This window comes from Zalophus californianus, chromosome 4, assembly GCF_009762305.2.
Source record: "Zalophus californianus isolate mZalCal1 chromosome 4, mZalCal1.pri.v2, whole genome shotgun sequence".
Taxonomy (NCBI): Eukaryota; Metazoa; Chordata; class Mammalia; order Carnivora; family Otariidae; genus Zalophus; species Zalophus californianus.
This window is the reverse complement of record NC_045598.1, coordinates 50,290,157-50,312,483: the sequence shown is the minus strand read 5'-3', so window position 1 is coordinate 50,312,483 and position 22,327 is coordinate 50,290,157. Positions and strand designations below refer to the sequence as shown.

The 22,327-nt window shown below is 38.1% G+C and overlaps 1 protein-coding gene across 1 annotated transcript in view; it reads left to right on the top strand.

Moving 5' to 3' along the window:
• TM2D1 (TM2 domain containing 1) overlaps positions 1–22,327 on the top strand; it is a 48,570-nt gene that overhangs the window by 4,963 nt on the left and 21,280 nt on the right. The window contains exons 3-4 of the mRNA XM_027580806.1: positions 9,336–9,444; positions 15,773–15,864. Coding sequence (XP_027436607.1) covers positions 9,336–9,444; positions 15,773–15,864 — 201 coding nt within the window. The remainder of the gene's footprint in view (positions 1–9,335; positions 9,445–15,772; positions 15,865–22,327) is intronic.

Below are 22,327 nucleotides of genomic sequence, written 5' to 3'. Positions count from 1 at the left end.
TTTTTTTAAAGATTTTATTTATTTGACAGAGAGAGAGACAGCGAGAGAGGGAACACAAGCAGGGGGAGTGGGAGAGGGAGAAGCAGGCTTCCCGCCGAGCAGGGAGCACGATGCGGGGCTCGATCCCAGGACCCTGGGATCATGACCCGAGCCGAAGGCAGTCACTTAACCAACTGAGCCACCCAGGCGCCCCAAGTTTAATTTTCTTTAACAGTGCTTTTTGGGTAGGGATAAGAACAATGTTTTACAAGAGGGTAATTTCAAGATAAAAGAATTGGGACCAAAGGCAAAGTAATTCAACTGTAACATTAAATTAATGTGATCTTTTTTTTTTAAGATTTTATTTATTTATTTGACAGAGAGACAGCAAGAGAGGGAACACAAGCAGAGGGAGTGGGAGAGGGAGAGGCAGGCCTCCCGCAGAGCATGGAGCCCCATGTGGGCGGGGCTTGATCCCAGGATCCTGGGATCATGACCTGAGCTGAAGGCAGACGCTTAACCGACTGAGCCACCCAGGTGCCCGTAAATTAATGTGATCTTAAAATGGTTCCCAATTAGAGTACAGGCTTCCAGTAATGGAATGAATTAAGTCACAGGGATGTCAGGTACGGCATAGGGAAGTCACTGGTATTATAATAGCATTGTCTGGAACAGATGGTTGGTACACTTGTGAGCATAGCATAATGTATAGACTTGTCCAATCACTATGTCATACACCTAAAACTATTGTAACATTGTGTGTCAACTATATACTTCAATTTAAAAAATAAAAAATAAAAACCCTAAGGACAACCTATCACAAAAAGTCAGTGAGACCTTTCCAAATAAGGCAAATACCTTCTTAAGATATAGCCAATCAAATAACTTCCTTGCTTTGCTTCCATTTCTCTGTAGAAGTCTTCTAGCTCCTGCAGGTGGGTAGAGCACTCTAACCACTTCCAGTTTGGCACAGCCCAATTCAGATTGATTTTTGCTCAAATAAACTCTTACAATTAAAAAGAAAAATAGTTTCCATTTAACCCAGTGCCAACTAACAAGCATATTTATTTATTGAGAAATGATTTGTAATAAATAATTTGATAATTAAATTGATTAAAATAAATGGATCAAGATAATTACCTTAATGAAAATTTATATTATAGGATATTATTTATTGGGAAATTATTTACTGTATTTATTGAGAAAAATTACATGGCAGGCTTCTACTACGTATAAATAATATATGAAAGAAGACACAATCTCTGCCCTGAAAGAGTGTTCTGTCTACATTGTACAGACATACACAGGCAAGTGTTTTCAATTTTCCGATCAGTGAAATACAAAAGTATTTAGACTCCATCTCTAGAAAATTTTGCTCTGGTCCTTTGGCAGGTCTTTTTTATTTTGTTAAGTTTTTATTGAAATATATTTATAGGAAGTACACAGAAGTGTAACTCAAATGATTTTTCTCAAGCTGAACACATTTGTGAATGTTCCAAATCAAGAAATAACATTATTAACATACTAAAAGCCCACTCATGCTCTCTTATACTCACTCTTCTGCCCTAGTGGATAACCCATTACCCTAACTTCTAACAATATAAATTAGTTATGCAAAGAGTGTGTTATTTTTAGACTTTTTATTTGGAGATAATGTCTTTTTTCTTTTTTAAATATTTTTATTTTTAAAATATCTTTTTTTTAAGATTTTACTTATTTATTTGAGAGAGAAAGAATGAGACAGAGAGAGAGCATGAGGGGGGGAGGGGCAGAGGGAGAAGCAGGCTCCCCGCCTAGCAGGGAGCCCTATGCGGGACTCAATCCCAGAACCCCAGGATCATGACCTGAGCCGAAGGCGATGCCCAACCGACTGAGCCACCCAGGTGCCCCTATTTTTATTTATTTTTAAAGAGAGAGAGTGTGAACACATGCACATTTTCCTGGGTGAGGGGGAGAGGGGTGCAGAGGGAGAGAGAGAATCTCCAGCAGACTCCACTCCCAGCGTGCAGCCTGACACTGGGGCTCAATCTCAGGACCCTGAGATCATAACCTGAGCTGAAATCAAGAGTCAGACACTTAACTGACTGAGCCACCCAGGCGCCCCTACTTGGAGATAATTTCAAACTTAGAGAAAAGTTGCAAGAATAAGAGTAGTACAAAGAGGGATGCCTGGGTGGCCCAGTTGATAAAGGGTCTGCGTTCAGCTCAGGTCATGATCCCAGGGTCCTGGGATTGAGCCCTGCATCAGGCTCCTTGCGCAGCAGGGAGCCTGCTTCTCCTTCTCCCTCTGCCTGTTGCTCCCCCGATTATGCTCTGTCTCTCTTTGTCTCTTTCTCTCTCTTTCTGACAAGTAAATAAATAAAATCTTAAAAAAAAAAAAGTACAAAGAACACCCATATATCTTTTGCCCAGATTCACCAGTTGTAAACACATTATTATTCTTGTTTTATCATTGTATGCTCATGCATTCTCTCTCTCTCTCTCAGTTTGTATGTATTTTGCTCCTATGTGTGTTTTTCCTAAGAATAGAGATTCTAGTTGCTGTAAACTTTAGTAAATTTAATATATGTAGTTTACCATCCATACTCTAATTTTATCAAATGACCCTAAGTAATGTTTTTATAATATTTTTTTGCAGTACAGGATCCTAAGATCAGGTCTTGACCCTTAAATCTGACAGATCAAAACTATAGTCCAGACTGGAGTAGGATCCCAAATCACTTAACTCCCTAGGTCAGTCCTTTTGATCATTATGAAACGTCATTGTTTATTTCTGATAGCTTTTTTCCATTTAAAAAATAATGCTACTTTTTATAATCAAGAAATACTGTGTACTTACTGGTTTAAACTGATGCCATTTAGGGTGCCTGGGTGGCTCAGTTGGTTAAGCGACTGCCTTCGGCTCAGGTCATGATCCCAGAGTCCTGCTCGAGTCCCACATCGGGCTCTCGGCTCAGCGGGGAGCCTGCTTCTCCCTGTGACCCTCTCCCCACTCATGCTGTTTCTCTCTCTCTCTCTCTCTCTCAAATAAATAAAATCTTTAAAAAAAAAAGTTTAAAAAAAAAACTGATGCCATTTAAATCATAGACATTGGCCAGAGCAAAACTTTTTTTACAGGAAATCTGAGAATTGAGTAGTTTTCAGGTTGTAGCATGTTGCTTAATTTTGTCTACTAGTTAACATTTATTGGTAACTGGCTTTCTTAGTCTTATCATATTGATTTGTTATTTTTGCTTGTTCCTGAAATCAGTGTAAGCATGGAATTTATGGTATAATGGAAAGAGTATTGATTAAGAAATAATGAGTGTTAACCTAGGATTTCCAGAGTCTTACTCATAAGGCTTTTGTCAAGTCATTTAATTTCTTAGAATCTAGTTTTCATGTTTGTGAAAGAAAAAAAAGGAACATATTACTAGTTTTGTCTACTTAATAGGGTTTTTTAAAAATAAGGGTCAATGAGACACCTGGCTGGCCCAGTTAGTAGAGCATGCAGCTCTTAATCTCGGGATCATGAGTTCAAGCTCCACATTGGGCATGGAGACTAACTTGAAAAAAAAATAAGGGTCAAAAGAAATTACCATGAAGTATGTAAGAATAAACTCTAGGGTTGTGGGCTTCTTTTGATTAATTTCATTACACAAAATCTTCCCTTAGTGTTACAGCCACTCCCAATGTTATATTCATTTCTCATGTCAGGTTCATTCTTCGTTTTCTCAATATTGAAGTTCTCTAATTTGCTAGAGTGGAGAACCTAATACTTGTTGAACATTTTCTGTAATCAAGTATCATGCTTTACACACCATATGCTTTTACTACATACCCAATACCATTACAAGAATAATATCCACATTTCACAGATGACAAAAACAAGATTCAGTGAGGTTTTGTAACTTACTCAAAGGAACAAACTCGTTAAGTTGACAGAGTTTGGACTAAACCCAGATTTGTCCAGTTCTGAAGTCCTGCTCTTTGGAGTTCACTTCAAAGAAATCTGATTAAATCAGTATTGATGTTTCTCTTATTTTCTCATGTAATCTCTGTATATATTTGGAGCAGCAGCTTATCCTTCCTCACTAAAGTATATAATTTTCATCCCTTGAAATAGTTATCTCATACTTCTCTCAAACCTTAGAATCCTTTTAGCAATATGGTTTCTTCATTCTGGTACCTCTTTCCACTGTTTGTAGCTTTCCTGAGGTTCTGAGCCTAGAGCATTGAGCATTTTTCTCTCATATATCTCATGTCAAATATAAATCATTTCCTATAATAGAAATAAAATACCATTGAAAACTATAATTGTCAAAATTTATTGTTTGAACAATTAGTAGTATCTAATTGAAAATAGAAAGGTATGATTTCTTAGTATTTAATATTCTTATAAGGCCTTTTTTCAACTCACCTATCAATGTTTGATTTTTTTAAATGTACAGGAAACTGTCATCTCAAAAAACAATGGATTTTTATTAGGCAAGGTGTATTGGACAATAACCCCAACTGGAATCATAATTACAGTGTTTTGCATTGCAAATATCTCTTTAAGATCTGATTTTAGATAGTCTGCAGGAAGATCTCACAAGATCTGGCTGTAAGACAAGAAAGTGACAGCTTCAAACTGAGCAAGTAAGTGCAAGGTAATACATTTAGAGGAAGATTATCTAAAATTTAGCAATAGAGGGGCACCTGGGTGGCTCAGTCGGTTAACCATCTGCCTTCGGCTCAGGTCATGATCCCAGGGTCCTGGGATTGAGCCCCACATCGGGCTCCCTGCTCAGTGGGGAGTCTGCTTCTTTCCCTCTCCCACTCCCCCTGCTTGTGTTCCCTCTCTCGCTGTTTCTCTCTCTATCAAATAAATAAATAAATAATCTTTAAAAAAAATTAGCAATAGAATTCTGTTTAATGACACAGTTTGCCAATCCAGAACTTACTATTTTGAGGATTTAAAAAAATTAAAGATCCATTTTTAGGAAAAACTTGTGTTTATAGATTTCTTGCAGGTCACTTGTTTGTGGAAGTGGAATGGGCCTCATCAAGGCAAAAAAGTAACTTTTTAAACCAGACATCTCTTTGATTTATATGCCTGATGCCTAAACTCTAGTAGTACATGTACTCCTGGAGGTAGACAGAGCTTTCCAAGAGGTAAACAGGTATCATTGTTGAACTGGTTTCCTAAGGCTGTTATAAGAGTGTTAAAATAGACATTGACGGTCTCAGTCCTAGAGACTAGAAATCTGAAATCAAGGTGTTGGCAGGGCCATGCTCCCTCTCAAACTCTGGGTGGAATCTGTCCTCCTTCCTTCTGACCTGCTGATGGTGGCCAGCAATCCTTGGCATTCCCTAGTTTGTAACTGCATCAGTCTGGTCTCTGCCTCTGTCCTCACATAGCATTCTCTCTGTGTGTCTTCAAATCATCTTCTTCCTGTTAGGTATGCATGTAATTTCCCCAGTTCATAAGGACAACTGTCTTATTGGATTAGGGCCCACCCTAATGACCTCATTTTAACTTGGTTAAAGCTGCGAAGACCGTACTTCCAAATATGGTCATACTCTGAGGTACTGAAGATTAGTACTTCAACATATCTTTTTTTTGAGGGGGGTATGGCATAATTCAGCCCATAACAGGTGTCTTTAAAGGAATTGATTTCCAGATTCTCAGATACTATGTGTTTACTTTTCCTAAAATTGATGTAAATTTTCTGAATTTTATTTTTTTTTAAGATTTATTTATTAGAGAGGGAGCTCATGGGGTGGGGGGCAGAGGGAGGGGGAGTGAAGCTGACTCCCCACTGAGCACCAAGCCCAGTACAGGGCTTGATCTTTAGATCCTGAAATCATGACCTGAGGCTAAATCAAGAGTCCAATGCCTAATTGACTGAGCCACCCAGGTGCCCCCAAATTTCTGAATTTTCAAAAGGAGCTCTTTCTTATCCATCCTCTGTTGGATGATGATGGCTATTTAATTGTTGTAGTGTTTAGATTCCATTGTAAAGCGTTCTATAACATTTAATGGCAATATTTATAATATGCTGGAAATTATATTTTTTCCAACCATTTAAGTCCATGATGAAAAACTTTAGATATCGGGCGCCTGGGTGGCTCAGTTGGTTAAGCGACTGCCTTCGGCTCAGGTCATGATCCTGGAGTCCCAGGATCGAGTCCCGCATCGGGCTCCCTGCTCAGCAGGGAGTCTGCTTCTCCCTCTGACCCTCTTCCCTCTCGTGCTCTCTCTCATTCTCTCTCTCTCTCAAATAAATAAATAAAATCTTTAAAAAAAAAAAAAGAAAAACTTTAGATATCAACTTAAGTGTGTAAGGGAGTACAGAGTTGTAAAAAGTTACTTTAGGAAGTGTGCGAGTAAAATTTTTTGAAGACCACTGGTCTAGAGCAGGGTTTCTCAACCTTGGGATTGTTGATGTTTTGGATTATGTAATTCTTTGTTGTGACGAGGCTGTTTTATACATTGTAGGATGGTTTGGTTTTTTTTTAAGATTTTATTTATTTATTTAATAATTTTTTAAAAAAGATTTTATTTATTTGACAGAGAGAGAGAGCGAGAGCAAGAACACAAGCAGAGGGAGTGGGAGAGGGAGAAGCAGGCTTCCCGCCAAGCAGGGAGCCCGATGCGGGGCTCGATCCTAGGACCCAGGGATCATGACCTGAGCCGAAGGCAGACGCTTAACGACTGAGCCACCCAGGCACCCCAGAGATTTTATTTATTTTTTGACAGAGAGAGAGAGACAGCAAGAGAGGGAACACAAGCAGGGGGAGTGGGAGAGAGAGAAGCAGGCTTCCTGCCGAGCAGGGAGCCTGATGCGGGGCTTGATGAGGGGCTTGATGAGGGGCTTGATCCCAGGACCCTGGGATCATGACCTGAGCCGAAGGCAGACACTTAACTACTGAGCCACCCAGGCGCCCCTGCATTGTAGGATGTTTAGGGGTATCCCTGGCCTCTACCCCCTAGGTGGCAGTAGCAGCTCCTCAGAGGTGACAACCCAAAATGTCTCCAGATATTGCCAGATGTCCCCTGGGGAACAAAATTGCCCTTGGTCATTGAAATAGAGCATATTGATCTTCTTTCAGTCAATAACATGGAATATAAGCATTTCAGACATTTGCTAATCTCAATTTTGAGTTATCTACTATATAGTGCTAGACATGACCTAAGATGGCAGATTTTCAAGAGATACCACCTAAGGGTCGTGGTAATAATTTATTCACAAAAGTCAATACATTTTATCCCAGTATCAAGGCAGGTGTCCAAACAGCTACATATAAATTGTCTGTTAACTTTTGCCCTATCTCTGTAGATTATAAATCCTTGCTTATATCTGGAGTCAAGAAATGGTTGTGTGGGAAACCTCTATGTTTTGTAAACCTTCTTATTGAGGACTTTCTCTGTGTTTCCCTGGGGTCATGAACCAAACCAAGTTCCTGCAGTCACTTAGAGGTGAATTGGAATGCTGTCTTTGAATTATACCACAAAAGCTCTGTAAAGCTTTCTGTCTTAACTATCAGGAAGCTCTGATCTAAATTTGGGGCTCAATTACAATGTCTTCTCTTACTTGTTTCCTAGTACAGTTGACCTTTGAACAATCAAAGGGTTAGGGTGCTGGCCCCTGTGCAATAGAAAGTGTGTGTATAACTTGTGATTTCTCCAAAACTTAATTTCTGATAGCCTACTGTTGGCCAGAAGCTTTATTGATAACAGTTGATTAACTCACATTTTGTATGTTATGTGTATTATATACTGTATTCTTACATAAAGTAAGCTAGAGGAAAGGATGTTATTAAGAAAATTATAAGGAAACTATATTTACAGTACTGTGTTGTAGTCACTGAGAAAAATCCACATATAAGTATATGTATGCAGTTCAAACCAGTGTTGTTCAAGAGTCTACTGTATATTATTTCCTCACTCTTTGTCTTCCCTTCATTTTATTACTTTTTTGCTTGTTATAAATGAGAACCATATAAATGGTTCTCATTTATACTGAATCTGTGTCTTTTAGTGTAAATACCTGGTTTTGGACACGTAAATACATCAAATAAATTAAGTTTATAGGTGATATAGTTTGAACTTTCAATAACCCAACAAAAGTGTGTAAAGTAATTTTACATTTTTTTCCGACATCATTTTCTCAGTGTACTACTCTGGCCTATAAAAGGACAATGATTTGTTGGAAATCATAAGATAATTATAAAGTAGACAGAAAATGAATACCGTTTTCCTTTCATGATAAAACTCTAGGCTTCTGTGGTTTTTTTTAGACTATTATACAAGGTTCTATTTTCATTTTCTCAAAAAAAAAACAACACAATCCTGTAATTATTGATCCTAAACATAGAGATAAGCAGTCTGAAACTAGCCTAAAAGCATTAGTACCTTTTAATCAGAAATGGTGAAGAGGAAAAGGCAATACATTTATTGAATAGCTACTGTATGCTGTGCTTTGTACTAGGTACTTTATACCATATTTAATCCCCACAATGGTCCTATGAAGTAGGTGATCTTAGTGCTATTTTTATCTACAAGGAATGCAAGGTTTTGAAAAAGGCAATGCACATAGATCTTTATACAATAAGGCTATAAAGGCTTCAGGACAGCTCCTGCCTAGCACATAGTAAGCTCTGTATTACTTCCTCTTATTATGTCATCTGGGATAGGAGTAAAGATCAAAAACGCTTAAGTGCTAAAATGGTATGCTACATCAATTCCTAGAGGGAATAGAGAAACAAATACACTTGGAATAAGTAATCTGGGAGGGGTGGCGCCTAGCTATCTCAATCAGTAGAGCATGTGACTCTTGATCTCGGGGTGGTGAATTCAAGCCCCATGTTGGGCATAGAGATTACTTAATAAACAAATAAAATGAACAAACAACTTTTAAAAAAGAAAATTATTTAGAGTAGATGAAAAGAATTTTAGTTTATAATAACTGTCTTCTGCAAGAGTTAATATAAACTGAAAATACTATCACATCATGTTAAATTTAATGAATTACCCAATGAGTTGCCAACAAAAATTTGAGAAGTATTCTTTACCCTAGAGATGGAGTAAAGGGCAGTAATACCGTACAGTTCTTTCCTTGTCACCTTTGTCAGAGGCAGAAGATTGAACTAGAAGGGTCATGCATTGAACCCAATGTGACAATTCTTATATTTTTGTGTTGAGACCACTATATCATATTATCCTTTGTTTAGATATTCCTATCTAAAGTCTCATGTTAGGTGTTATATTGGGAGGTGGTGTTTTATAATTTTGTATTTTCTTGTGCTTTTTGCTAGTCTTAAACATGATTACATACCTTTTCTGCAGAAAAACAGTGGTTTCTTGCTTTTTTTTTTCTTCCTGCCTTTAGTTCCTTGTTTTCCAGCACCCAACATAACTTGTAAGGATTTTGGTGGCAATGAAACACATTTTACTGGAAATGAAGTTGGTTTTCTCAAGCCTATATCTTGCCGAAATGTGTAAGTCTATTACTGAAGCTAAATTTTTAGGTTACTTGCCTATGTTGTATCTTGACTACATAGAATAAAGAGATAAAAAGTTAATTTATGGGGGGAAAATACTGCACTAATATAATTTATCTTTTTTGCCTTTCTCAGAAAACCTCTATTTTAAGTGTGCATATTGTTAATATAAATGCAATTTACCACCAAGTAAAGCACAGTAGTTCATTATGTGGGATAAATAAAGACTGTGAATAGCCTCATGCCATGTTAAGTCAGTCAGTTTATGCCACTAAATGAGTTATGAAAGATTCTGTTTTTAAAATTTTGGGGATTTCTAGAGTGCAAAAAAGGATCGTGTAGTTCTAGTATTAAAAGAATGTTGGGGTGCCTAGGTGGCTCAGTTGGTTAAGATCTGACTCTTGGTTTTGGCTCAGGTCATGATCTCAGGATGATGAGGTCAGGCTCTGTGCTCAATGTGGAGTCTGCTTGAGATTCTGTCTCCCTCTCCCTCTCTCTCAAATAAATAAATCCTTAAAAAAAATAAAAGAATGTTAATTATTAATCATTTGCATATTAAGGGCATTCTGAAATTTGGTTTCATTTTTTGTAATAGGTATGGATGATGAATGGTTAAACAGAATTTAAAAATTCATTTGGGATGTTAAGACAAGTGGCTTTATTTCGTTAGGAGTGTTTTTTGTTTAAAGGACTTTTAAGTTTGCTTTTTATTTTTGCTGTAGTAAAGCTAATATCTTATATTTCTGCCTTGTACTAAAAACATGAGTTAGTTTTACCCATTCTTATTAATTGGTGGCACTATACTTTTATCTCTTAACTGTACATTGTTCCATTTTATTCGATGGCACCTATTTACAGTTGTATCAAGAAATAACCACTGTTTGGCTTCTTTCTCTTCCTTCCTTCCTTCCTCCCTCCCTCCCTCCCTCCCTCCCTCTCTCTCTCTCTTTCTGTCTTTCTTTCTTTCTTTCTTTCTTTTAAACTATTTGGCTATTTCTACCAGTTCTATTAGAATTCCTAGAAATTACTAGTGGAGTCTTATTTTTCTTTTGACCCTCCTTTACTGAGTTAATGAGAAGCTTTAGATTCTGTCTTGCTGTGTAATCCTAAGCCAATCACTTAAGCTTTTTGGGTTCCAAGATTTCTCATTAGTAAAGTAAAAATTGCTAAAAGGAATTACTTCCCAAGTACTTACATATGGTTTAGCTCAGCTTTGAATTTATGGATTGATATTTCTTTTTTTAAAAATATTTTATTTATTTATTTGTCAGAGAGAGGGAGAGAGTGGCCGTGCCCAAGCAGGGGGAACAGCAGGCAAAGGGAGAAACAGGCTCCCCACTGAGCAAGGAACCCAATGTGGGACTCGATCCCAGGACCCTGGGATCGTGACCTGAGCCAAATGCAGACACTTAACTGACTGAGCTACCCAGGCATCCCTGGATTGATATTTCTACCATAAAAATTCCAAATGACTACCAATTTATTAAGTGCTGATCTAAGACATCATAGGTTATAATACAACAACTTAGAAAATCAATCATCTGTTGAGAACAGCTAACAACTCAGGTCAGACTTACAGGTTTATATTACCTGTAATAGTAACACCACAATGGTCTGTTACTCAATTTCCAAGTTAATTCTGATTTTTCTTTCAGGGTCTATGGGTAGATTAGGCTCAGTGTGACTGAGCTGTACTAGTCATGCTCACAAGACACTGATGTCAGTTATCAGAAGAAATGTAATTATCAGGGAGACCAGATATTCGCAAGTATACTGGCCAATTTATTCCCCTCCTATAGTAAAATCTGCAGTTCCAAAATAGAATTTGCCTAATGAGCATTGAATCAGAACAAGGGGAGCTAAATTGATGGGTAAATTTAATGATAAGTCACAAAATTAAGATCACCCTATAAATCATTTTCTTATATCAGAATATTCAGTACATGCCTACCGAAGAGCCAGCTCACTGACAAATTCTTACTCATTGAATGTTCCTTTCCTAGTTCACATATTTTCCTTCTCCTGTTAGCATATTCTTTTTCAAAATGTATATAATATTGATACTTGATGACAACTCCTGTCTTACTATTGCAGATGTGGTCATTCTATAATGTATTCTCCAGCGACTCAAGTCTGGTAACCATGTCTGATTGATCACCAAGCCACACACCTCTTTATACTAGCCAGCTGTTTTAGTTGGAGCCGACTAACGGCTGCAACAGATGTCTTTAGAATTTCAGTGGCTTAACACAATACGAGTTATTTCCTCCTCACCTCGTAGTCCAGTTGGTGTTGGCGTGGAGGGCTGGGTGAGGCAAGGGGAGTGATTGTTGCTCCAGGCAGTCAGACGGGAGCCTTGCTCCTTTCACCTCTGGCTTGGCTTCCTCTTGTCCTCAGAGACCTTTCCTTTTAGCCGGCAGATGGGAAACAGGAAAGGAACCCCAGGGAGGTGTGTTTTATGGATCAGATCTAGAAATGGCATATACCATTTCTGTCCTCGTTACATTGGCCAAAACTCAGTTATGGCTACAGTTAACTGCAAGATGGGCTAGAATATGTAACTTCACTGTACGTCCATGAGAAAAAGGTCAGTGGCTCAGTGAACAATTAGACAGTCTCTGCTCTGCCACCCATTTTCAGGTTATTCTTTAGGGTGATCTAATATATAGATAATTGTGTTTCTAATTTCATTCCTCTTTCCAGCCAAGCTTTTTGAAAGGCTTGTTCCTATAATACTTACCTTTTATGAATTTTTCTGTTTAATGGAGTCCAGCTTTCGGCCATGCTGAAATTCACCATCAATCTTTGTTCTATCTCAAATGGATCTTTATAGTCCATATCTTAATCTTTCTACAGCATTTGGCATTTCCTTCTCTTAAAATTCTTTCCTTGACTTCTAGTATAAAACACTCTTCTGTTTTCTTTGATACCTCTTCTTTTGTTTTTTCCTTAAATCTTGATAGTCCCAAGATTATATCCTTGTCATGTTCCCTTTTTCATTCATTCACCCCTTTGGCTTTTTCATCATCTTTATATATATTAAGGTCCCAAACTCCATCTATCATCTCCTTCAAGTCATCTCGTCCTTTGTCTTAGTGAATGGCACCTGTCTTACTCAGTTTCTTAAGCTGAAACTTTGGAGCATTCTTGACTTCTCCTTTTCCCCCATTTCCCACATTTAGCGTAGTTACTTCTGCCTTCTTAGTATTTCCCAATTTTGTTTACATTTCTGTCCTACTGCTACTGCCCAGTAGGTTATACCCGGAGTTTCTACAAAGCCTACTGATTTATTTCTCTATTTCTAGTCTTGTGCCTCATTCCAGGGTAGATGGGACACCACTGCCCTCAGCAAAAAATCTGACTTTCAATATTAGATGCATAAACAGGATCTCTGGTCCATCTACCATCTCTCCCAACTCCCCCCAAATGTCCTAATTGTGAGTGAAATGCAAAAATAAAACAGGATTGTAAGACTGACATAATCAGATTTGACTTTAAAGTGAAAACTCCAGCTACCTCTCTGTTTCTTTTCTTCCCTTTTGAAGCAGAACTCCTTCAAAGAGTTGTCTAATACTCCTGTTCTTCAATTTTCTTTTTAATTTTTTATTGTTATGTGAATCACCATACATTACATCATTAGTTTTGGATATAGTGTTCCATGATTCATTGTTTGTGCATAACACCCAGTGCTCTACGCAGAATGTGCCCTCTTTAATACCCATCACCAGGCTAACCCCTCCCCCCAACCCCTCCCCACCAGAACCCTCAGTTTGTTTTTCAGAGTCTATCGTCTCTCATGGTTGGTCTCCCCCTCCGATTTCCCCCGCTTCATTCTTCCCCTCCTGCTATTTCAATTTTTTTCATTCCAGGCTTTCTTAAGCCTGCTCTGTTTGGTCTTTTTCCTGTACCACATCACCAGAATTGCCCTTGCTGAGGTCATTAATGAACTCCTTTTGATTAAATTTAGTGGTAAATTCTCAGCCATTACTTAAGTAATCTGTCAGTCACATGTGGCACAATTGATCACTCTGTTCTCCTTAATACACTGTACTGTCTTCCCTTGACTTGCAGTATACCACAGTCTTCTAGTTTTACATCTTCCTCACTGTTAGCTCTTTCTCAGTTTTTTCTCTTCTTGATTGCTTAATATTGGAGTATCTCAAGGCTTAGTCTGTGAATCTCTCTCTCTCTCTCTCTTTTTGACAGGGAAATGTCCTGGTTTAAAATACTTCCTACAGGGCGCCTGGGTGGCTCAGTCGGTTAAGCGACTGCCTTCGGCTCAGGTCATGATCCTGGAGTCCTGGGATCGAGTCCCACATCGGGCTCCCTGCTCAGCAGGGAGTCTGCTTCTCCTTCTGACCCTCTTCCCTCTCATGCTCTCTATCTCTCATTCTCTCTCTCTCAAATAAATAAATAAAATCTTTAAAAAAAATAAAATAAAAAATAAAATACTACATGCTTGCAACTTCCTAATTTATATCTCCAGCCCAGACTTCTCTCCCTAACTCTAGACTTGTAAATCCAGCTGTCTTTTGAACAACTCCACTTAGATATCTGATAACTCTCAAACTCACATGTCCAGCATGAAATCCTTAACACCCTTCCGGGACTAGACTACCCTCAGCCTTCCCCAACTCAGTTAATGCTAGCTTCATCTCTCTAGTTACATAGGACAAAATCTTTAGCTTTATTCGTATTCCTTTCTTTTTTCATTCCCTAAATTGAATACATCAGGAAATCCAGTTGTTATACTTCACAATATTTCCGGAATCTGATTACTTCTCAGTGTTTCTTTTGCTCTGACTCCAGGTCAAGCCACTATTAATTTTCATCGGATTATGGCAAGAACCTTCAGACTCCTTTGTCCTTGTGGTAGCTTGCATTTGTTAAACAAATTCCTCCCTCTCAATCACTATTAACTGGGTGGTGTATACTTTCTACTCTGTTGATTTGGGGCTTGACCACATAATTGTATTTGTTCTATGTAATGCTAGCAGGTATGAAACAAGCAGGGGCTTAAACGTGTTTGTGAGGTTTAGCTCTCTTCTTGAATCTTGGTGATATGTTCTGAAAAGAACTTGTCTCAGGTAAATGCTACACCTTCAGCTGGGCCCTAGAAAAACTTAAGAGGAACTGATTTGAACTAAATAAATAGCCTGGATTCAGACTGACCCAAACTTTAGCCTGAAGCAGTATCTCCTGGCTGAACCCACCCTAGATCAACCAAACCACAAGCAATTGCAGTCTACGAGTATGAGGTAATTGCTTATTGTTGTAAGCCACTGAGGTTTAGGGTGGTTTGTTATACAATGTTACTGTGACAGTAGCTCACAAGTACTCCCCTATAGTCTATTTTCAGCAGAGCAGCTAGAGTTATTTTAAAATCTAAATCAGATCATATCACACATCTACTTAAAATCCTGGAGTAGTCTCCCGTATCCTTCAGAGTACAGAGTCTTTACAGTGGTATTCAAGGCCGAGCATGATTTGCCCTCTTTGCCCCTTGTCATCTCTCTGACAGCTCCTACTATATTCTTATGTTCTCTAATTCCATGCCTGCTATACGGGCCGCCTTTATAGACCTCAAACATGTCAGGTGTGCTGCGCTCGCCACAGCAGTTCTTTTGCCTGGGATGTTCCTCCCTTAGAGGTGTGGCATGCTAACTAATTCACCTCCCTCAGGTCTTTGCTTATATATCACTTTCTCAATGACACCTACTCTTATTACCCTATTTGTATCTTAGATCACCCTTCTCTGTACCCCGGGCATTCTGAATTCCCTAAATGACCTGCTCCACTTTTTTTAATAGCATTTATGACTTTTTTTTTAAAGATTATTTATTTGAGAAAGAGAGAGCATGGGCGGGAGGAGGGGAGCAGAGGAGCAAAGGGAGAGGGAGAAGGGGACTCCCTGCTGAGCAGAGAGCTAATGCAGACTCAATCCCAGGGACTCGATCCCAGGACGCTGAGATCATGACCTGAGCCGAAGGCAGCCACTTAACTGACTGAGCCATTCGAGTGCCCCCATGTATGACTTTCTAACATAATATATGATTTACTTTTAAAATGCTTATTTTTATTGCTTGTTGCCTATAGATTGAAAGCTCTTTAGGGGCAGGGATCTTTGTTTCTTTTGTTCATTAATATATCCCAATAGCCTAGAATAGTGCCTGGCATGCAGTAGCTACCCAAAAGGCATTAATTAAACGAATGAATGGATGAATGAACAAATTAACAAATAAGTGATAATTAACACTTTTGTTTCCTAAAATGTTTACATGTTGGGAATACATGTATATAACACTCAGGTTCTAATTTTGTACAGAAATGGCTATTCATACAAAGTGGCAGTTGCGCTGTCTCTTTTCCTTGGATGGTTGGGAGCAGATCGATTTTACCTTGGATACCCTGCCTTGGGTGAGTATGTTTCATCAAGAAAAAATCCTTGTGAAACTTGTATTTCAGGTAAATATACCTGTTCTTTCCGTTTTATTTTTTTAGAGATTTTATTTATTTATTTGAGAGAGAGAGCACAAGCAGGGGGAGGAGCAGAGGGAGAGGGACAAGCAGACTCCATGCTGAGCACAGAGCCCGATGTGGGGCTCAATCCCAGGACCCCTGACATCATGACCTAAGCCGAAATCAAGAGTTGGACACCCAAGCGACTGAGCCACCCAGGCACCCCTAAATATACCAATTTTTATAGATTAAATCTTTGCATACTATTAATAGTTAGAAGTTCCATGTAATGGAGTTGAATAGCTAATGTTCTTTTGTGAATATAGAGCTAGCTGTTAGCTCTACAGTTCAGCTTGGGTAAGGAATATTGACTTTTCCTGTATTTTCATCTTTATGAAAACACACGCAAAATAGTAAAGGCACTTCCTTAGGACAGTAGGCTTGAGTTGTCATTGTTAGTACCGGGAACATGGTGGACATTTAATAAATATTTTATGAATAAATGCGTATCTTTTCTATCCTTCTAAGAATATTTGCCTTCTACCTGAACCTCTGTCAGTGTTCCCTTGGGAATAGAAACTTTCTTTCAGGAGAAGCTTGGGTTGGAACTATGGCAACCGGCATGAGCTGGTGTGGAGCCTGACTTCTATTAACCTTAGCATCCCCCCACACACGTTCCTTCTAGCTGTAATCTTCCCATTTACCATAGTTACTAATGCTTGTGAAAACCATTTACATTTGATGATAGCTTTCGTTTAAACAATACTTTTATATGCCTGCCCTTAGTTAAGCCTTACAGCTCTCTGACTTTATCATCCTCTTTAAATCTTCTTTACCAGGTAGGGAAATTGTCACCAGAGAGGTTAAGGGATTTACTGACCCTAGAGGCCTTGTTTTATTCTGTGACATATTTGTCGTTATCATCCTTGTTTTATGGATAGGGAAATTGTCATGAGATTAAGAGATTTACCCAAGGACACTCTGCTAGTGACCTGAATTTGAACCCAAATTTTCTGGCTCAAGAGATCATGCTTTATTTACTGTAGTACTCTGCTTCTATATTAGCCCTTTACTGAGCAAATTTTAAAGTTTCTGAATGCTCTGCTTTCCAGCTAGCAAGGCTAATCTTATTCTTTCCATGTTGCTACCCACCAGAGATCAAAGAGGAATCTTTACTGTGGTGTTAGTGGGAAGTATGTTTCTGACAGCCTTACCTGGAACTCACAGATTTGTTCAGTTAATAACATTTATTCTACATTTACTATCTGTTAAGTAAGTAACTAAGTGCTCTGGAAATGATGAAGATCATAGTTTATATTGGTTAAAAAGGAAATAAATATGTTGGTTGGTCCATTTATGATACAGCTATTACAGAACCATGACAAAGTGCTATGAGAGCACAGAAGAGGGACTGATTTAGTCAGCCTTGGGGTGTGAAGGAGGACTTCTTAGATGAGGTGACATTTGAACTAGGTTTTGAAGGATGAACAGATTACAGAGATTGAGGGCATTACACAGAACAGCATGTGCAAAGGCACTGGGTGTGACAGCATGTGTGCATGCTGAGAGAATGGTGGATAGTTGAGCTTTTGTTGTAGGAAGAATAATGGCAGGAGATGAAAAATGACTGTAGAGGTAGTCTGTGGGCAGATTATAAAGGGCTTTGAGTGTCTTGTTATGGAGTTTGGACTTTACCCTTTAAACATCAGAAGCCATAAAAGTTTTTAAGCAGAGAAGAGTCATGGTCAGACTCATATTTCAGGAAGATGCTATTGGAGGAATTGAGGGAAATGGCTGAGAACAGAGAAGGACTGGTGGCAGAGAAAGGTGGAAGGAGATTGATGCCATCTGTGGTCCTGGCCTGAGTGACGGCGCAGCTCACTTTCCTACCATGTGTTAGAGCAGCCATACCTTTCCCTACAGCAGAAAGCCATGTGATCTGCACAGAAGGCCTTGGAGTTGCTAAAAGAGCAATCCTTTAGTCTAACTCTCTTTTTAGATGATGGCTGGCTGGCTGGCTGGCTGGCTGGATGGATGGATGGCTGTTAAGACAGAGAAACCAGATTCATAATGAGAAAGTAAAATGTTGTGGTGTTGGTAAGAATACACCTGAAGGCTTCTGCCTTTATCCTCATATTTTCTCCGTGTTCTCTTTACAAAGACAGACTTATGTGTATATGTTGGAAAGATTTCTAACTTTTAGCAAGTTTTTAAAAGGTTAGGAGGAAAGGGGAAATACTATTCTTTAGAACAGTTTATTCTGTGATGATTTGGAATAGTAAATCTGTTTTATATATTTGGCTTAATGAGTGACTTTTTGGCTTCTTGGGATGTGTGTCAGATGAGCTGTCACGTCATATATGTAAGTTAATGTGTTTGTTCTTACTGCAGCACATAATAATATGTCGGCATGTATATTGTGAATTTTTCTTCCTGCAAAGTAAAGCTCTGGGTAACAAAGCTCTGTGTAGTGGCTCTGGTTAGTGAACGTTTGTTTCCTGCCACGAGCTGCTTTTCTCTGGCCACCGCTACTCCAATCTATTATGAGCTTAAGTCAAAGAGAACCTTTCCCTTGGAGGCTGAGATTCTATAAACTTGCAAGTGCAATTTTTTTTTTTAAAGATTTTATTTATTTGACAGAGACACAGTGAGAGAGGGAACACAAGCAGGGGGAGTGGGAGAGGGCGAAGCAGGCCTCCCGCGGAGCAGGGAGCCCGACGCGGGGCTCGATCCCAGGACCCTGGGATCATGACCTGAGCCGAAGGCAGATGCTTAACGACTGAGCCACCCAGGCGCCCCTGCAAGTGCAATTTTTAACATTCAGCATTATGCTACAGTGTAAAGTTTTCTTTTGTTTTGTTTTTATCGTTAAATAAGTTACTGTATTTTTTTTAAAAGATTTCATTTATTTGTCAGAGAGAAAGACAGAGAGCACAAAGCAGGGGGAGTGGCAGACAGAGGGAGAAGCAGACTGCGCAAGGAGCCTGATTCAGGACTTGATCCCAGACCCTGGGATCATGACCTGAGCCAAAGGCAGATGCTTAACTGACTGAGCCACCCAGGCATCCCAATAACTTACTGTATTATCCCAACCACCTTTGGATGTTTGTTAGTTCAGCAAATATTTTTACTGTTGGCCTAAGATACAACTTTCTCAAGATTGTTAAGTCTGTCACTTCTCATTTGTCTGCTTTCCAGCTTCTGAGTTTTTGTTGCTATTGTCTTATCTTTTATTCTCTTTGTTCTATTGGGTTTGTGGACTTTAAAAATTCCCTACCATCTTTTAGTGGGGTCTTGGAGTGAGAGGAGCTAAGTAGGCATGTCAAAGTCATGATCTTTAACTGAAAATCCTCTTATTTCTTTTAAGCATTCAAATATTTTGATTGTATCTTGCATTTAAGCTGTCTTAATATTTAGGATTTTGTTATGTTTTATTAACTGATCTAATATGTAAAGTTACAATGTTTTTAAGTTTTACAATTTTAAATGCTTTTAAATTAAATTTTAATTTTTACTAAGAATTCAGGGTTAAAGAATTTTGGTATTTTTGATTAAAATGATTATCATTGTAGTACTACCCTTACTACAATGTTGACTGGAATGGAAATAGTTATAGATGGAGCCTAACATTCTTTTTTTTTTTTTAAGATTTTATTTATTTGAGAGAGAGAGAGAGAGCATGAGGAGAGAGAGCATGAGCAGAGGGGGGAGGCAGAGGGAAAAAGCAGACTCCCCACTGAGTAGGGAGCCCAATGTGGGGCTCCATCCTAGGACCCTGGGATCATGACCCGAGCTAAAGGCAGATGCTTAACTGACTGAGCCACCCAGGCGATCCTGTTTTTCTTATAATCTTATTTAATCTTCATGGTTATGAAAAGCAGTGGTAGCTTTTTAAATTCTTCCCTAAACTCTTTATGACCATTGGAATTTTATAAGAACAGAATAAATAATATAAATCATGCAATATGAAACTTGCTTTTTCTAAGTAGTTTAGTGTTGAATGTGATATTTCATTATATAAATTTTACTTCAGGATTAAATAAGGGAAATGTGTTGGAGGTGAAACTGAATAAAATTTGATAAGATCTAAAAATTCCTTTAAGAAAGTTAAAAAAATTTTTTTTAATTTAAAAATTTTTATTTATTATTATTATTTTTTAAGATTTTCTATTTATTTATTTGACAGAGAGAGACACAGCGAGAGAGAGAACACAAGCAGGGGGAGTGGGAGAGGGAGAAGCAGGCTTCCCGCCGAGCAGGGAGCTGGACACGGGGCTCGATCCCAGGACCCCGGGATCATGACCTGAGCCAAAGGCAGACACTTAACGACTGAGCCACCCAGGTGCCCCCAAAATTTTTTATTTTTAATTAGGGGCTTGAACTCATGCCCTGAGATGAAGACCTGAGCTGAAATCAAGAGTTAGATGCTTAACCGACTGAGCCACCCAGCCACCCCCAAAATTTTCTTTTCAGATATTTCAAATTCCTTTTTAGCCCATGACTATGATTTATATATAGCTTTATTTCCTTTAATTGATTTATTCCTCAGTATGCAAGCGCTACATTAACTAGAAACTTTTTTTTAATGAAAGCTTATTTTTCTAATAATATTCTCTCTTTGTATTCTTAACTGTGTTAACATCTGTGATTTTTTTTCATATGCAATAACTAGCATATTTTGTTTTGCCCAACTGTAGCATTAAAAGATTATGGCTTCCCAAAGGTAATAGCTCTTTTGGAGCAGTTAACAGGGGAGAGATACTCTTTTCAGAGTGGTAGTCCTTTTAAAATGTAAATACTTTCTTATTATGAGAATAACAAAGTGTTTTTAAGCCCAAATCTTAAAAAAATCTTTGGTTATATTATTCCTTTTTTGTTTGTTTTTTTTTTTTAGTTTGAAGTTACCAGTTTGGACTGGTATATAATATCCACAGATCATGGGACAAATAAAGGGATATATAGGTTAAACTGTTCTAAGCTTTGAAAGCTCTCCTTTATAGGTACAGGTACAAAAAGAAGAGTGGTAGCTAATTACCAAATCATTCTAGAACACCTGTGGTTTGGGAAATAGCAACTTCAATATGCAATAATCTACATTCTCTAAAACAGTTATGCAGACAGCAGTATTTGCAAGACTCAGCCTGTAATAAAAAAAAACAGAATTTTTTTAAATACCCCAAATTAATCTCTGTTCTTTTTATTTTATACCCATATAAATCCTTTGATTGAATTCATGTTTTTAAAATGTAAAGTTTAGGTTACTAAAGTATAAAGTACACTCAAAACATGAGCTTTATTATTAATGTCATCTGGCAGCATAATCTTTTTGAAAGAATATATCTATAATAGTAATGGTTCAGGATAAAAATGGATCGTTCTTTAGTAGAAACACTTTTATTTGGAATTTTAAAACAGATTTTAAGATCTAAAACTGATACTTCTTTTCACATAAGAAGTTAGTAAATAGTGTCTGTACCAAGAGACACTTTTTTATTTGGAAAAAAAATGTCAGTCTACTTTTGGTAGTTCACAAATAACCTCACTTTTTTAAAAACTGGTATGATGCTCAAAATAATGAAATCTATAAGAGTAATGGTTTGTATTTGTTTTAATAAATGCTTTAGAATGTATGCCACTTTGTGTTGTTCAAGTTGATCATTGTTTGCAAATAAGATAATTTATTCTTGATAGGGTTTGTTCCTTCAGTAGTCATATTGACTAGGCATGGGAATGATCCAACAGTGACTTCCAGTTGCTCATGGAAGGGAAGGGGAAGACAGATAAATAAAAATATATAAGCCGTATCGTGGGATATGTGCAATGCTGAAAGTTAAGGGCAGGGCTGGGGAGCATCAAGGAATATTATTAAATTCATCCTGAGGACATTAGAGAAGACTTTCTAGGAGTTTTAAACAACTCTTAGAGGTTAGCTAGATGATTGGGAACGGCATGGGGAGTGCAGAGGAGGAGTCAAGGAAGAGAATAGTGTAACACGACATGGCTGAGGAGACTACAAGAACACTGCACATTGGAAGGGATCTTCAGGTAGTTTGGGAGTAACCCAGGCAGAAGGAATTTGCAAGATAAGAGATTAGGTTAGATGATCCTACTATTTAAAGAATGTGATTTATGCTGTCTACATTTCTCAGTGAATAATAATTGTGGGAATAGGTGAAACAGTGGTAGGAGACATAATGACTGGGCTAACATTTCAAATGTTTGCCATGTGCCATGTACTATTCTAAGTTTTTACTTTTTCTCGTTATCTCCTTTAACCCTTAGTGTCCTTCCTATCTTATTTTCATAAAATATTTTTATATTTTGAAAGCTATAACAAGTTTAAGATAGCAGTATTGGCAACTTCCATTAGTAAACTTATCCTTTGTGTTACATTTGCAGAAATAGGTGGACCATAGTTAAT